Source organism: Stegostoma tigrinum, chromosome 2, assembly GCF_030684315.1.
Source record: "Stegostoma tigrinum isolate sSteTig4 chromosome 2, sSteTig4.hap1, whole genome shotgun sequence".
NCBI classification, from domain to species: domain Eukaryota; kingdom Metazoa; phylum Chordata; class Chondrichthyes; order Orectolobiformes; family Stegostomatidae; genus Stegostoma; species Stegostoma tigrinum.
The window spans coordinates 85,853,419-85,871,220 of record NC_081355.1 but is presented as its reverse complement, the minus strand read 5'-3'; the positions used below and the strand labels follow the sequence as shown (position 1 = coordinate 85,871,220).

Below are 17,802 nucleotides of genomic sequence, written 5' to 3'. Positions count from 1 at the left end.
TAAATAAAAAGTGTAGACTTTCTGAAGAAGGGTCTTGGCCCGAAACGTCAGCTTTCCTGCTCCTATGATGCTGCTTGGCCTGCTGTGTTCATCCAGCTCTACACCTTGTAATCTCTAGTGTAGACCACAATGTTAAGTTGAATCAGTACTGCATTTTCAGTAACAATTATGTGTTTAGCCATATACTTATTGGTTAAGTCAAGCCGTGTTATGACCTAACAATTGTAAATATAAGACTATATTTGTATTTGGAGTTGCTTGAATTTTTTCGATCAGATATATATGTTTATGGGTTAGGGTTAGAGTTAGGGTTATAAGTCAGTGGAGACCAAGCAGGGGCTTGAGTTGTGTTGTTCACAAAGGTGCATGTGAACTATGAGTAGGAGTAGGTCAAGTCCCCATTTGAGCCTCCACTGCCACTTAATAAGATTACGGCTTATCTGAGTACACCCTTAATCCACCTTTCCCTGATAACATTTCAATACCTTGCATATAAAGTACATTATCCAGATTTGTGTAATGAACATTCAAAAGCTCTGCTTCCTCCGCCATTTGAAGAGGAGAGTTCCAAAAACTCTGAATGGTAACATCATCATCAGAAATGCAATGCAGACATGAACACTGAAGTGGGCCAATCAAACTCTGAGCCCAGCAAAGATTTCAGAGCAACAGAGTTGATGCTGCTACTTTTGTGGAACAAAAATATCCATGTTGCAGTAAGGATTAAATTGCTCATAGACTACCAAAAGACCTCGATGCCAAATTTAGCAGTTCCCAATGATCCGATTGAGACAAAAACACACAAATTTCCATTAAGAGAATGCAAAAACTGTTCCAATAACTGTTGTAAACCATAAGATGGTAGGGAAAGAAAAACTTGGTGAAACTATACTTACTAGTAAAGTAGGACTGGGCAAACCAATAGAGTCTGAGCTGACTAATTCCTGGTTGCAGACAGTTTGTGAAAGGGGAATTCATGTTTAACTATTTGAAAGAGTAACACATGCTGAGCATGAGCGGGAGTCTTTGGTGTGTACTGTTCTTATACTTCTAGAAGGCATTTGACAAGGTTTCATTAAAAAAGTTTTTTTGTGCAAAATGGGAGCTTAGCACAAATAGAATATTGACTTGTTGGCAAAAGGGAGAGGTTATGCATAATTTGAAACAAACACAGATTATGTTGGAGAAACTCAACAGATCTGGCATCATCTGTAGACACAGAAACAGAGTTCATGTTTACAGCCTTGTATGCATGCTGCCAGAGCTGGGAAATTTCTTCAACGCTCTCTGAGTTTGCTTCAGATTTCAGAAGGAGTTAAACACAAAGTTGAAGTCAAGGCTACAATATTCCTTTGATTCACGTGAAACACTCTCAGATTTTATCAGTACTTACAGGATTTTGGGAAACTACCTCCTTGTCATTGGCCACCACCATAAGTTGGATAAGTGTAAAGACTGAGTTAAATACGTAGGAGACAAATAAATTCTTATGGAGTGTTATCCTTTGACAGCTGAGGCTCCTAGAAAATATCACAGCAAAAGTTGAAGATTAGAAGCACAAGGTCTGGTTCTGCAGGAATATTTTAGTTATTCAGAAAGTAACTCCAGCTACAATGTTATACATGGTGTATATGCCCTTAACTACTCCATTGTCACAATAACCTGTTTTTATCTTTGTCCAGGGAATAGGTTGGTTCCATAGCCACAGAACACGTCATGTGTTGATTAAGACTTTTGCACAGAGGGGAGCCTGAATGGCTTTTCCTCCACTGAAATTTCCTCTCTGCAATTGATCCTCAGGATAGCGAAGGGAAAAATCCTATCCATGAAACCTATTGAAGGCTGACTGACATCTGTCAGTGTCAGAAAATAGGACTGAAAACTGGAGTAACAGACTAGCTTCACAACCTCTTTACTTTGCACACCGCTAGAGATAATGGAACAAAAGCCAAAGCTGGAGGGTGAGTTTGATCAGAGTCTATCACAAAATTTGAATCTTCCACAACGTTATAGTACCCTGTTAGCAATCAATGCCCGTCTCCCAATTTTTTGTTGCATAACTTCATTGCACAAAGTTCATCTAATCATTTGGTGTCTGTTTTATCAAACCAAAAATGGAATTGTCAGTTGTAACGAGAAATTCCTGAATGCTTTGCTCTACATTTAACTAAGTTATTTAATATTCTACATTTAACTTGTTGTGGTAGTCTGTAGTAGTCACTTAAAAACAGTTGGTTCAGGTTCGAAAAGCCCTCTTGAATGACTGCAGGCTAAGTCAATGGAAATGCACCATGCTTATAAACTCAGCCTGGGGCTGTGGTTACTTTTGCAGGTGAGATCATCTTCCAGCTCATTTTTTGAGTTAAAGATCACAGAAACTTTACTTACGATTCTTTTGTATGAAATCTTTCAAATTTTTACCCTGCTTAGGCCAACTGAGTAATAATTTTAGAAATGCCTGGCAGCTATCTTTACAGATTCTGTAAAGTGTTAGCCATATATTTCAACTGTTAAAGAAGTATTTGAATTAATCTGCTTAGACATGTTAGAACAGTGGTTTTCCACCGTGTACTGTGACAAAGTGAGAAATGTGAGCAATGACACTTTCTCTGTTGGCATCAGGCAACGCCTGTTGCAGGGGTGGAGTCATGGACAGCTACCAGTGTCTGATAGGTGCACAGCATCATCGTTCAGTGTGTGGAGCTGGTGAGTCACCCACCTTTGGCCTTTGGCTTGACGTTGAAAATGTTGTGCACCACTGTATTGGAACACATCTCCGGATCAGGTGAGATTTGATCGTCTGACCCAGTGGTAGAGACACTACCACTGAGCCACAAGACGTTGTAAACCAATTTGAATCAAATTGGAAGCATGACCCATGTCTGGGGTGGGTGGGACTTGAACCCAGACATTCTGGCCCATATATAGGGATACTACCACTGCACTAAAAAGCCCTTCTAATTAATTACAGGTTTTATCTCATCAGATCCAGCTGACCAATAATTTTCAATTGCTTCTTTTTCACTGTATTGCCGTGTCCTTGACCCTCTCCAGCAATTGTCTTTGAAGCAATCCAGAGCAGTAACTGGTGAAAACAATAACAGCTGGTGTGAAGCTGATAGTTGGAAATGTCTTTGTGTCTGCTCTTTCAATTGTGAAGCTATTCCTCAGGGTCAGCTAATTTGGACTGTATCCTCAGCCATGGAAGAAAACATTTTTTTGGAATTTGGAAGGTAAGTTGCATTTCTTTCATCTAAAATGACAGTTTCTTGTGTATTCAAAATAAATGTTAATATATTTGAAGAGAATTCTTTTCAAAAGGATTGAACTGATCAAATAACCAAAGCATGAAGTAAAGATTAAGTTGGGTTTGAAAGCTTGAGGATTGCTTGCAACAGAACATTAAACACCCAGCAAACAGTCATTTGCACTTTGATTGTTTAACAAAGAATTGCAGCATGACACAGTACATATTTTTTCAGTTGTGCAAATTCCTCTTTTGTATCATCCCTAATGTCTATAAGGTTAATATTTTCACTTAAAACTTTCTGTGCATTTTGTTAGGCAAATCTGGGGTGTTTACTGGACAAATAAAAAGAAAATCCTTCAAAGCCCTTTAAGAATTTATTATTCTGTTCCATGTGAGATTGCTGGATTACTTTGGCAGTATACTGTTTTATTTGATCACAGGTTAAATGAAATACTGTTAACAGTATAGGAAAGACAATAAAATGTGCAAAATAAACCCATGGAGAATTAACTTGGCATTGCTATGGACTAAAGTCTCTGTCTATAGAAAGAATTCAGCAGCATATTTCAGCCATAGCAAATAATCAAATAATTTTCACGAAGACATTTAAATAAAGTCCAGATTATTTTATTTACAAGCTGCTGATTGGGCGAAAGAATAGATATATAGGATCAGTGTCACAATACACTTTAACAAGTATTCAGTCCTGTTGGGAGAAACAGGATATAAAGTTTGTGCTGCCTGACTATGGCATATATCCAATACACCTCCTCCAACCCACCTTCCTGCAAAAATTCCATCCCCTATTCCCAATTCCTTCGCCTCCGCCGCGTCTGCTCCCAGGATGAGGCATTCCACTACTGTATATCTCAGATGTCCTCTTTTTTAAAGGACCACAACATCCCCCCGCAGTGGTCGAGAACGCCCTTGACCATGTCTCCCGCATTTCCCACAACTCATCCCTCATACCCTGTCCCTGCAATAACCGCCAAAAGAGAATCCCCCTCGTCCTCACGTACCACCTCACCAACCTCTGGATCCAACACATCATCCTCCGACATTTCCGCCATCTGCAATCTGACCCCACCACTAAAGACATTTTTCCATCCCTACCCTTGTCTGCTTTCCAGAGGGACCACTCTCTCCATGACTGTCTTGTCCACTCCACACTCCCCTCCAGCCCCACCACACCCAGCACTTTTCCCTGCAACCGCAGGAAATGCTACACTTGCCCCCACACCACCTCCCTTGCCACCATCCCAGGCCCCAAGAAGAATTTCCACATCAAGCAGATGTTCACCTGCACATCTGCCAATGTAGTATACTGTATCCACTGTACCCGGTGTGGCCTCCTCTACATGGGAGAAACTAAGCGGAGGCTTGGAGACCACTTTGCAGAACACCTACACTCGGTTCACAATAAATAGCTGTACCTCCCAGTCGTGAACCATTTCAACTGCTCCTCCCATTCCTTAGACAACATGTCCATCCTGGGCCTCCTGCAGTGCCACAATGATGCCACCCAAAGGTTGTAGGAACAGCAACTCATATTCCACTTGGAAACTCTGCAGCTCAATGGCATCAATGTGGATTTCACAAGTTTCAAAATCTCCCTTCCCTCCCACTGCATCCCAAAACCAGCCCAGCTCGTCCCCGCCTCCCTAGCCTATTCTTCTTCTCACCTATCCCCTCCTCCCACCTCAAGCTGCACCTCCATTTCCAACCTACTAACGTTCCCTCCGGTCTGACCTATCTCCTCCCTACCTCCCCACCTACACTCACCTCTACTGGCTCCATCCCCGCCCCTTTAACTTGTCTGTCTCCTCTCCACCTATCTTCTCCTCTATCCATCTTCGATCTGCCTCCCCCCACTCCCTATTTATTTCAGAACCCTCTACCCCTCCTCCTTTTCTGATGAAGGGCCTAGGCCCGAAATGTCAGCTTTTTGTGTAAAATGCTTCTTGGCCTGGTGTGTTCATCCAGCTCTACACCTTGTTATCTAAGCTAAATGTGCTGCTGGGTTGGCTGCAGCTCAGCAGGGGTCCTAATGCATGCATGGTTGTCAGAAGTTACAGCTAACTTACAGTCCTTAACGCGGATGCTGCAGCAGTCAGTGGGTCCTTGAGGGAGAGAAAATAAGAAAATGGATGGAGCAGGGAAACTAGAGAGAAAGCTCCCAGGTCTTCTGCTGCAGCACTGGATACTGTAATCCAAAGGAGAAAGGTGATGCTTCCACAGGGGCTAGGTAATCTCTAAGGGGATTGCAAAGGGAATGGGAGTAGCAAGGAAACTGGGAGCAGGAGTTGGCCATTCGGTCCACTGAGGACTGTTCAGCCATCCAAGATGATGATTGCTGATTCTCTGTTTTTATATACTGTGAATGGCAGGACAGTCCTAGATTGTTCTGATGAGGAGTTACTGAACTTGAAATGTTAAATCTTCTTTCTTCCCATAGGTGCTGCTGGACCTGTTGAGTTTCATCTGCAATTTCTGATTACGTTTTGGACCTGCACTGGGGCTAGATTCTCTAGAGTTTAGAAGGATGCAAGGAGATCTGAGTGAAGTGCATAAAATTCTAACAGGTCTGAACAGATCAGATGCAGCTCTATATTGTCCCTGGTTGGGGAGTTTAGAATGAGGGGAATCAGTCTCAGGATACTGTTTAGGGTATTTAGGGCTGAGGTGAGGAAAAATTTCTTCACTCAAAGGGTAGTGAATCTATGGAATGCTTTACCACAGAAGTCTATGGAGGCCAAGTCACTGAATATATTCAAGAACGACAGAGATAATTTTTCAGATTTTAAAGGTGTCGACATATGGGATATATCAGAATATGAGGAGAAAGTGAGATCATGGCACTGACATAAAGGATCAGCCACGATCATGTTGCCTAGAAGAGCAGACTTGAAGGGCCGAGTGGCCTACTCCTTCTCACAGTATCTTTTCCTTCATTTCCTTGAGCAATGAGTAAATCTGAAAACACTAAGCTATGACCCTAGCTGATGATAATACAAGACAAGTCAGATCCCAGAGCGAAACCTGACTTCACAGATCCATTGTTTTGTGTTTTTGTTTACTGTGAGGTCACTATAAAACTTCATAAGAGGTTGACAATGCAATATTAATAAAAGAACATAAATGTTTAACAAAAGAAAAGACACAAACTATATTACATTTTTAATGAACAATTGGAATGAACTCATTACAAATATTATTAACAAAGATTTAACCTTTTTACCCCAATAATAACCTTACAGGCAGTCACACTTCAGTGAAGGATAATTTCAGTGAAGGTCCTTATTTTTGCTAGCAGGACTGTAACCAGTTTCCTTTTTAGCAAAGTTCTGTCCATTCTCTCATTGCATTTCTTTTCAATTCATGTATTTTGGAGACCCCTAAATAAGCTGTTGGCTTAGCTCACTATTATTACTGGACATGGGTTCCACAAACTCATGCCTTCAACAGCCTTTCAGGACATCTCCATTCCTGCCTTCTGTTTCTGGAGATTTCTTCGAAGCAACTCATGACCTTTTCACCTTTGACCCTGACTGTTTTGGAGATTGCTACGTTGACAGTCCCCCTGGAGTGATAGACCTTTTCTCTCTTAATGCACCTCTGTCCCCACCCTCCATCCCCAGCCCCAAACCGCTCTGTCTCTCTTTCTGTGGGTTGTAAAAACTAAGTCAACGAATGATCTCTCCAAGGACCTTGCTAGTCATTTACAAAAATCACATGATATCTCAGAACTGCTGTCTTTATCTCACTGTTCAAAATGACATTCTTACTTTTTAAAAAGAAATTCAGACCTTCGCTATTGCCTGGGATGGAATGGTTTAGTTACAAAGAGAAGTAGTAAGCTTGGGTTGTTTTCTTTGGAACAGAGAAAGCTGAAAGGGGGCCTGTTTGAGGTGGATAAGATTATAAGGGCATAGAAAGGGTAGATAGAAACCAGCTGTTGCCCTTGGTTGCAGGGCTAATAATAAGTGGCCACAACGTTCAGGTGAAATGCAGGAGGCTTAGACGGGATTGAGGGGATTTGAGGACAATTATTTTCATCCAGATCGTGGTGGGAATCTGGAATACATTGCCTCGGGCAGAAATGGGAAACCTCGCACCTATTAAAAAAATACTTGAATGAGCACTTGAATGGCCATGGGCCATTTGCTGGAAAGTGGAAGTAGTTAGCTTTAGAGTAGCTTTTTGTTGCTGCAGACTTGATAGAACAAAGGATCTCTTCTGTACTCTATGATTCTACGATTCACAGAACAGAAAACTAAAACCAAACTTTCCTTCACCTTAGAAATAACGTTTTACAAATGCATGTCTAACTTTTCTGGTATGAGTTATGAACTGTAAGCTACAAATGGTGAGATCATTGCCACTTTCAATTCAGGTCACCTTAATTCTCTCCTTCTACAGTGTTGATTTCTGATATGCCAAGACTGACTGCCTAGTTAGACACTGTAGCCCCATCACGATGGACATAAACAAGCCATGTCTTGCCAGAAACTACACGTGATCTGACACCTGCAACCACTAAGATGCTAGCATGGTGTATCACTGAGACACTGGGCACAAGGGCTGCATCCAGGCCACAAGTAAAAGATAGCAGCATGTGCCAGCTCACTGGAAACTAAAAGATTACTTAAGAATATCACAATGTGACATTGGTCAGTCTGACAGATTTGTGTTGTTACCTTTCTCTCATGCTGGAGTGAGAAGCTTAACGTCTCTGGAGGTCAACAACCAAGGATGATCATGGAAATTATTTGAGAGAGAAATTCCAACTTATTTGAGAATCAGGGCTTTTGGAGACTGAATGTTTTCTCAGGACACCAAACGAATGAGGCTGAATGAATGACAGTGATTGAATACAGCGTAATTGATGTGGCCTTGTGGATTGATTCATCATTTCAAATCTAGCTTGAGTCCCACATTTCTGTTACGTAGAGGCAAGTTTTGACTTTGCGTGACATTGTAATTCTGCAGCTTGTTTCACATTCCTTCCCATGTTTATTTCTACTACCTTAATATAAAGCAAGGAGATATCAAATAAGCTGTTTATTTGCTATCACCCATCTGGTAAATCATGCAAAATCAAACCACCCTCTTGAGTTTAAGTCTTCTAAACTGTACAAGAGACTTGGCATTGAACATAGGCCAATAATTTATTGTAGAATAGAACAGACGCTGCATGGTTAGAGATATGGTATTTCACATGAGATGTCAGCCCTGTCAGCCTTTTCAAGCCGATATAAAAACTCCTATAATACCATTTGACAAAAAAACTGGTCAATTCCTCTACTCTGATTTGTATTATAACCACCATCAGAAATTAAAACAAAACCATCATAATGTCATCAGAAATTAAAACAAAACAGAATAATTTATTACTCAATGATTATGGGACCTTGGAGATGATGGGAACTGCAGATACTGGAGAATCCAAGATAACAAAGTATGATAATAAAATGTGAGGCTGGATGAACACAGCAGGCCAAGCAGCATCTCAGGAGCACAAAAGCTGACGTTTCGGGCCTAGACCCTTCATCAGAGAGGGGGATGGGGGGAGGGAACTGGAATAAATAGGGAGAGAGGGGGAGGCGGACCGAAGATGGAGAGTAAAGAAGATAGGTGGAGAGGGTGTAGGTGGGGAGGTAGGGAGGGGATAGGTCAGTCCAGGGAAGACGGACAGGTCAAGGAGGTGGGATGAGGTTAGTAGGTAGCTGGGGGTGCGGCTTGGGGTGGGAGGAAGGGATGGGTGAGAGGAAGAACCGGTTAGGGAGGCAGAGACAGGTTGGACTGGTTTTGGGATGCAGTGGGTGGGGGGGAAGAGCTGGGCTGGTTGTGTGGTGCAGTGGGGGGAGGGGATGAACTGGGCTGGTTGAGGGATGCAGTGGGGGAAGGGGAGATTTTGAAACTGGTGAAGTCCACATTGATACCATATGGCTGCAGGGTTCCCAGGCGGAATATGAGTTGCTGTTCCTGCAACCTTCGGGTGGCATCATTGTGGCAGTGCAGGAGGCCCATGATGGACATGTCATCAAGAGAATGGGAGGGGGAGTGGAAATGGTTTGCGACTGGGAGGTGCAGTTGTTTGTTGCGAACTGAGCGGAGGTGTTCTGCAAAGCGGTCCCCAAGCCTCCGCTTGGTTTCCCCAATGTAGAGAAAGCCGCACCGGGTACAGTGGATGCAGTATACCACATTGGCAGATGTGCAGGTGAACCTCTGCTTAATGTGGAATGTCATCTTGGGGCCTGGGATGGGGGTGAGGGAGGAGGTGTGGGGACAAGTGTAGCATTTCCTGCGGTTGCAGGGGAAGGTGCCGGGTGTGGTGGGGTTGGAGGGCAGTGTGGAGCGAACAAGGGAGTCACGGAGAGAGTGGTCTCTCCGGAAAGCAGACAGGGGTGGGGATGGAAAAATGTCTTGGGTGGTGGGGTCGGATTGTAAATGGCGGAAGTGCCGGAGGATAATGCGTTGTATCCGGAGGTTGGTAGGGTGGTGTGTGAGAACGAGGGGGATCCTCTTGGGGCGGTTGTGGCGGGGGCGGGGTGTGAGGGATGTGTCGCGGGAAATGCGGGAGACGCGGTCAAGGGCGTTCTCAATCACCGTGGGGGGGAAGTTGCGGTCCTTAAAGAACTTGGACATCTGGGATGTGCGGGAGTGGAATGTCTTATCGTGGGAGCAGATGCGGCGGAGGCGGAGGAATTGGGAATAGGGGATGGAATTTTTGCAGGAGGGTGGGTGGGAGGAGGTGTATTCTAGGTAGCTGTGGGAGTCGGTGGGCTTGTAATGGACATCAGTTACAAGCTGGTTGCCTGAGATGGAGACTGAGAGGTCCAGGAAGGTGAGGGATGTGCTGGAGATGGCCCAGGTGAACTGAAGGTTGGGGTGGAAGGTGTTGGTGAAGTGGATGAACTGTTCGAGCTCCTCTGGGGAGCAAGCGGCGGCGCCGATACAGTCATCAATGTACCGGAGGAAGAGGTGGGGTTTGGGGCCTGTGTAGGTGCGGAAGATGGACTGTTCCACGTAACCTACAAAGAGGCAGGCATAGCTGGGGCCCATGCGGGTGCCCATGGCCACCCCCTTAGTCTGTAGGAAGTGGGAGGAGTCAAAAGAGAAGTTGTTGAGTGTGAGGACGAGTTCCGCTAGGCGGATGAGAGTGTCGGTGGAGGGGGCCTGGTCGGGCCTGCGGGACAGGAAGAAGCGGAGGGCCTTGAGGCCATCTCCATGCGGAATGCAGGTGTACAGGGACTGGACGTCCATGGTGAATATGAGGTGTTGGGGGCCAGGGAATTGGAAGTCCTGGAGGAGGTGGAGGGCGTGGGTGGTGTCACGGACATAGGTGGGGAGTTCCTGGACCAAAGGGGAGAAAATGGAGTCCAGATAGGTGGAGATGAGTTCGGTGGGGCAGGAGCAGGCTGAGACGATGGGTCGACCAGGGCAGGCAGGTTTGTGGATTTTGGGAAGGAGATAGAAACGGGCCGTGCGGGGTTGGGGAACAATGAGGTTGGAGGCTGTGGGTGGGAGGTCCCCTGAGGTGATGAGGTCATGAATGGTGTTGGAGATGATGGTTTGGTGCTCGGGTGTGGGGTCATGATCGAGGAGGCGGTAGGAGGTGGTGTCGGAGAGTTGGCGTCTGGCCTCGGCGATGTAGAGGTCAGTACGCCATACTACCACTGCGCCACCCTTGTCTGCGGGTTTGATGGTGAGGTTGGGGTTGGAGCGGAGGGAGCGGAGGGCTGCCCGTTCTGCGGGGGAGAGGTTGGAGTGGGTGAGAGGGGTGGAGAGGTTGAGGCGGTTAATGTCTCGACAGCAGTTGGAGATGAAGAGGTCGAGGGAGGGTAGGAGGCCTGGGGGTGGTGTCCAGGAGGAGGACTTGTGTTGGAAGCGGGTGAAGGGGTCAGTGGAAGGAGGGTTGGGTTCCCGGTTGAAGAAGTAGGCATGCAGGCGAAGACGGCGGAAAAACTGCTCTGTGTCCGACCGTGACTGGTATTCGTTGATGTGTGGTTGTAGGGGGACAAAGGTGAGCCCCTTGCTCAGGACTGACCGTTCGTCCTCAGTCAGTGGGAGGTCTGGGGGGATGGTGAAGATTCGGCAGGGCTCAGGGTGGCTGTCTCCTCTGGGGTTACAGGCTGTGGAGGTTGTCAGCCACCCTGAGCCCTGCCGAATCTTCACCATCCCCCCAGACCTCCCACTGACTGAGGACGAACGGTCAGTCCTGAGCAAGGGGCTCACCTTTGTCCCCCTACAACCACACATCAACGAATACCAGTCACGGTCGGACACAGAGCAGTTTTTCCGCCGTCTTCGCCTGCATGCCTACTTCTTCAACCGGGAACCCAACCCTCCTTCCACTGACCCCTTCACCCGCTTCCAACACAAGTCCTCCTCCTGGACACCACCCCCAGGCCTCCTACCCTCCCTCGACCTCTTCATCTCCAACTGCCGTCGAGACATTAACCGCCTCAACCTCTCCACCCCTCTCACCCACTCCAACCTCTCCCCCGCAGAACGGGCAGCCCTCCGCTCCCTCCGCTCCAACCCCAACCTCACCATCAAACCCGCAGACAAGGGTGGCGCAGTGGTAGTATGGCGTACTGACCTCTACATCGCCGAGGCCAGACGCCAACTCTCCGACACCACCTCCTACCGCCTCCTCGATCATGACCCCACACCCGAGCACCAAACCATCATCTCCAACACCATTCATGACCTCATCACCTCAGGGGACCTCCCACCCACAGCCTCCAACCTCATTGTTCCCCAACCCCGCACGGCCCGTTTCTATCTCCTTCCCAAAATCCACAAACCTGCCTGCCCTGGTCGACCCATCGTCTCAGCCTGCTCCTGCCCCACCGAACTCATCTCCACCTATCTGGACTCCATTTTCTCCCCTTTGGTCCAGGAACTCCCCACCTATGTCCGTGACACCACCCACGCCCTCCACCTCCTCCAGGACTTCCAATTCCCTGGCCCCCAACACCTCATATTCACCATGGACGTCCAGTCCCTGTACACCTGCATTCCGCATGGAGATGGCCTCAAGGCCCTCCGCTTCTTCCTGTCCCGCAGGCCCGACCAGGCCCCCTCCACCGACACTCTCATCCGCCTAGCGGAACTCGTCCTCACACTCAACAACTTCTCTTTTGACTCCTCCCACTTCCTACAGACTAAGGGGGTGGCCATGGGCACCCGCATGGGCCCCAGCTATGCCTGCCTCTTTGTAGGTTACGTGGAACAGTCCATCTTCCGCACCTACACAGGCCCCAAACCCCACCTCTTCCTCCGGTACATTGATGACTGTATCGGCGCCGCCTCTTGCTCCCCAGAGGAGCTCGAACAGTTCATCCACTTCACCAACACCTTCCACCCCAACCTTCAGTTCACCTGGGCCATCTCCAGCACATCCCTCACCTTCCTGGACCTCTCAGTCTCCATCTCAGGCAACCAGCTTGTAACTGATGTCCATTACAAGCCCACCGACTCCCACAGCTACCTAGAATACACCTCCTCCCACCCACCCTCCTGCAAAAATTCCATCCCCTATTCCCAATTCCTCCGCCTCCGCCGCATCTGCTCCCACGATAAGACATTCCACTCCCGCACATCCCAGATGTCCAAGTTCTTTAAGGACCGCAACTTCCCCCCCACGGTGATTGAGAACGCCCTTGACCGCGTCTCCCGCATTTCCCGCGACACATCCCTCACACCCCGCCCCCGCCACAACCGCCCCAAGAGGATCCCCCTCGTTCTCACACACCACCCTACCAACCTCCGGATACAACGCATTATCCTCCGGCACTTCCGCCATTTACAATCCGACCCCACCACCCAAGACATTTTTCCATCCCCACCCCTGTCTGCTTTCCGGAGAGACCACTCTCTCCGTGACTCCCTTGTTCGCTCCACACTGCCCTCCAACCCCACCACACCCGGCACCTTCCCCTGCAACCGCAGGAAATGCTACACTTGTCCCCACACCTCCTCCCTCACCCCCATCCCAGGCCCCAAGATGACATTCCACATTAAGCAGAGGTTCACCTGCACATCTGCCAATGTGGTATACTGCATCCACTGTACCCGGTGCGGCTTTCTCTACATTGGGGAAACCAAGCGGAGGCTTGGGGACCGCTTTGCAGAACACCTCCGCTCAGTTCGCAACAAACAACTGCACCTCCCAGTCGCAAACCATTTCCACTCCCCCTCCCATTCTCTTGATGACATGTCCATCATGGGCCTCCTGCACTGCCACAATGATGCCACCCGAAGGTTGCAGGAACAGCAACTCATATTCCGCCTGGGAACCCTGCAGCCATATGGTATCAATGTGGACTTCACCAGTTTCAAAATCTCCCCTTCCCCCACTGCATCCCTCAACCAGCCCAGTTCATCCCCTCCCCCCACTGCACCACACAACCAGCCCAGCTCTTCCCCCCCACCCACTGCATCCCAAAACCAGTCCAACCTGTCTCTGCCTCCCTAACCGGTTCTTCCTCTCACCCATCCCTTCCTCCCACCCCAAGCCGCACCCCCAGCTACCTACTAACCTCATCCCACCTCCTTGACCTGTCCGTCTTCCCTGGACTGACCTATCCCCTCCCTACCTCCCCACCTACACCCTCTCCACCTATCTTCTTTACTCTCCATCTTCGGTCCGCCTCCCCCTCTCTCCCTATTTATTCCAGTTCCCTCCCCCCATCCCCCTCTCTGATGAAGGGTCTAGGCCCGAAACGTCAGCTTTTGTGCTCCTGAGATGCTGCTTGGCCTGCTGTGTTCATCCAGCCTCACATTTTATTATCTTGGAATCTCCAGCATCTGCAGTTCCCATTATCTCTGATAACAAAGTATGAAGCTGGATGAACACAGCAGGCCAAGCAGCATCTCAGGAGCACAAAAGCTGACGTTTCGGGCTAGACCCTTCATCAGGCTCTCTGCTTGGCCTGCTATGTTCATCTAGCTTCACACTTTGTTATCTTTGATTATAGGACCTTGTTGTGTCCAAATTATAATGCTAAATTTGCAAAAAAAAAGTAACTAAACCTCAAATGCATTTCATTACCTGTCAAGTGCTTTAAGAGGTCATCACAATGTAACAGCCTGACTTTTCTTTATCATTGTACGTTTCACATTTTTAAGAATGGCTTAATTCAGTCACAGTTTTATATGACGTGTGAAGGAAATGCACACCTATGGGAAAAAGGAGGCGGCTAGAGTCTGCAGGCTGGAAATTTTGAAACTGACTTAAATTGTCAGAGGAATCACAAGTATGCAGGGACTGGACCAAGGAACAGAAGATTGAGTTAAAGTCAGAAGAGTTGTATTCTGGGGGCAGGAACGGGCTGAAACAATGAGTGTGCCTGGATAGTCTTGTTTCTGGATTTTTGGAAGGATGTAGAAGCGAGCTGTTCAGGGCAGGGGGACTATCAGACTATCATACATTCCCCTCCCCTCTGTTGTCCACCTTCCACAGGGACTGTTCCTTCTGGATCACCCTGGTCCACATTTCCTTCATCCTCAACACCCCTACCACAAGCCCACAGCACCTTCTCCTGCAACTGCAGTAGATTTAGCACCTGCCCATTTACCTCCTCCCTCCCCAGCGTTCAAGGGCCCAAACATACCTTCTAATTTACTTCATTTGCTGCTCACAATGTAGTCTCCTCTACATTGGGGAAACAAAGTATAGACTGGGTGACTGCTTCGCAGAACATCTACGTTCACAAAAAAGGCCCTGAGCTTCCAGTTGCCTGCCACTTTAACACACCTCCCTGTTCCCTGGCCAACATCTCTGTATCTGGTTTGCTGTAGGGTTCTAGCGAAACTCAGCACAAGCTGGAAGAACAACACCCATTTTCCGCTTGGGGGCCTTACCAGCCCTCTGGACTCAATATCAAGTTCAATAATTTTCGGCTCATGTCCTAGCTCCTACCCCACATGCCTGGTCTTGTTACCACACAGCCTGCCATTACACACTACCTATTGTTAGTCATTAACAGTCCCATTAACAGCTATTCACCCTCCCAGCCTGATCAATATCAGCTCCTTAGTCTATCCAACTGCTCTTCTCTCTCTTTCGGCTCTATCCTTTATCTTATTGTTCACTCCTTACCTCATGCTGCTCCCCATCTTCTGTATATAAACCAATGTTTTCCTAGCTACCATCAGTTCTGCGGAAGGGTCGCCAGACTTGAAACATTAACTCTGATTTTTTTTCTCCACAGATGCTGCTAGCCCTACTGAGTTTTTACCAGCAACTTCTGTTCTTGTTACAGTTTTGCTTGACATATGTACCTTTCCACTCTTGCCAACGCAATTTTTACAAACATCAACTTTCAAGATGTTTTGGTACATTGGAGTGAAGATTTGGCTACAAAGTACCTGTTTTAGTGGTGTAAAACAAAAAGAACCAATTATGAGGGCTAACTTTTAATAGAAAGACTTCTATCCTGGTATTGAGTTGGGCAGTTTTTTCAGATAACCTAAGGGGTGAGAGTGGTGCTGCTGACTGAAGCACACTGAACAGTTGTTCCTTTGCAAACACAAATGAAGAGCCTAATGCCTATTTTTCGACTTTCTCTGGGAAATTGGGTGTACTGTGTCCAGCAGGAGCTAGAACACTGTGCTTGCAGCCACGTAGCAATAATTACCATACTTTATTGAAATGTGACTTGAGGTCCAATTTCTGGGAAGCCTCAGTCTCCAAGGTACCAGACAGCACTGGGTATGTGCCCACTCATGGGTCTTAACTAATTTATAACCTTTTACCTTTCATTTAAAGTAATTTAACACAAATTGTTTAGATGCTTCTTTCTTTTTAGGTTAGAAAGGACCAGCTGAAAGTCAATGTACTTACTTGAAATAGAAGAAAATAGCCAGAGAAATCAATAGCGATGTAATTGACAGTGTATGACCCACAACAGCCATATAGTAGAGAATGCGCGCCATCTGGTAGGAGCAAAAGATAATATTGCTTAGAGGGGAAAGGCCATTTAAACACAGAATCAAAGCTTTTTTTTATAAAAATAAATTTGTCTATCATTCTCTAAGTATTATTCCTGAATGCAGCAGAGATTTAATTTTACAAACAGGCAACTGAAATTGTTATAACGGTGAAATGCATTGGTGACTTCAGCTTCAAAAGTTTGAGATTTCCTACATTGGTAGATATTAATTCGTTATTATATGAGTGACCAAATTTAAATGTTTGCTCATACATTGTACTATAACTTGTTAAAATATTCATTGCGGCATTTATCTCCAATGCATATTTGTTACCTTGAGATTGCATTTGAATTTTCATAAATAAAAAATTCTTCCCCTTTAACAATGAAGCACATGACAGGAAGCATACTTTATACTTCAGACTTCTTGTTGGAGGAATTGGAGGAAGTTGTTGGTGCCAATGGATGGAGTGACCCAGAATCTGAGATAAAACTGGAGCTTGTTTGTAATTGCTTGGCCAATCTTTACAACCTTTTTGAACAAGGCCATAATGTTTATCATTCTCCCGTGGCACTGTCCCTGAATTCAGGGAAGATTCAAAGTTAATTGTCAATCTCTCTGCAATCTCAATTCTCACTTCCTTCAATAATGATGCATCTCATTCAGTCCTAGTGACTTATTATAACATTAAGTATCAAGAGGTTATCCAATAACTCCTCATCAATTTTAAACTGTTTTACTGATTAAGTTTCCTTCTCTGTAACCAAGACCTGGGCTGTGTTTGCTTCATATCTGAAGACAATGTATTAATATATCACCTCAGCCATGTCCCTTGCCTCGAGATCCAAATTCTCCACCTGGCCCCTCATCAGCCCCACTCTTGCTTTTACCATTTTTTTAACTGTTGATATGTTTTTGGAAAACATTGAGATTTCCTTTTATATTAGCTGGCAATCTTTTTTCATAATTCCCCTTTGTTTCTCTTATTTGCTTTTTCACCTCCCTACTGTACTTTGGTTATTCAGCTTGCTTTTCAACTGAATTTACTGCCTAACATCTGCCATAAACACACTCTTTCTTCTTTAAATTAATTTCTATTTCCTTTGCTGGGAACTGTCCTACTTTACTGATTTGATGGAAAACACTTTGACGATGTCCAACCCATTTCCTCTTTGAAGTTAGCCCATTGTGCAGCTACTGTTTCACCCATCAAGCTTTGAATTGAGTCAGTCTGATCCAGCTTTGTTCTTGCCCAGTTGAACTCAACTCTTCATTCGCTAATTATTCTTATTCCAGAATGACGATTTTCTACTATCATCCTAAAACTCAATTGATCACCGTCCCCTAAATACTCCCCAGAGTTATTTAAGCCACTTGGTCTGACTCATTCCTAACAAACAAAGTCTAGCAATACCTCATTTCCCATCCTACCACTGTAGAAAATTCCCTTGAAATTATAGGAACACATGCCTCTCTCCCTGCCCTTTACACTACATGCATCCCAGTTAATTTATTTTGTAGCTAAATATTCAATTATAACTGCATTCTGATGTTTATACCTCTTCTTGTAATTTCCTTGCAGTTTTGCTCCTCTTTACCTCTTGTCT

The 17,802-nt window shown here is 46.0% G+C and overlaps 1 protein-coding gene across 3 annotated transcripts in view; it reads right to left on the bottom strand.

Annotated features, from left to right (window-relative positions):
* Nucleotides 1-17,802, bottom strand: part of calcr (calcitonin receptor) — a 288,663-nt gene that overhangs the window by 82,069 nt on the left and 188,792 nt on the right. For all 3 annotated transcript variants that reach the window (XM_059655195.1, XM_048523649.2, XM_048523658.2), the window contains 2 exons: nt 16,107-16,198; nt 1,394-1,520 (listed from right to left, as the gene is read on the bottom strand). In XM_059655195.1, coding sequence (XP_059511178.1) covers nt 1,394-1,520; nt 16,107-16,198 — 219 coding nt within the window. The remainder of the gene's footprint in view (nt 1-1,393; nt 1,521-16,106; nt 16,199-17,802) is intronic.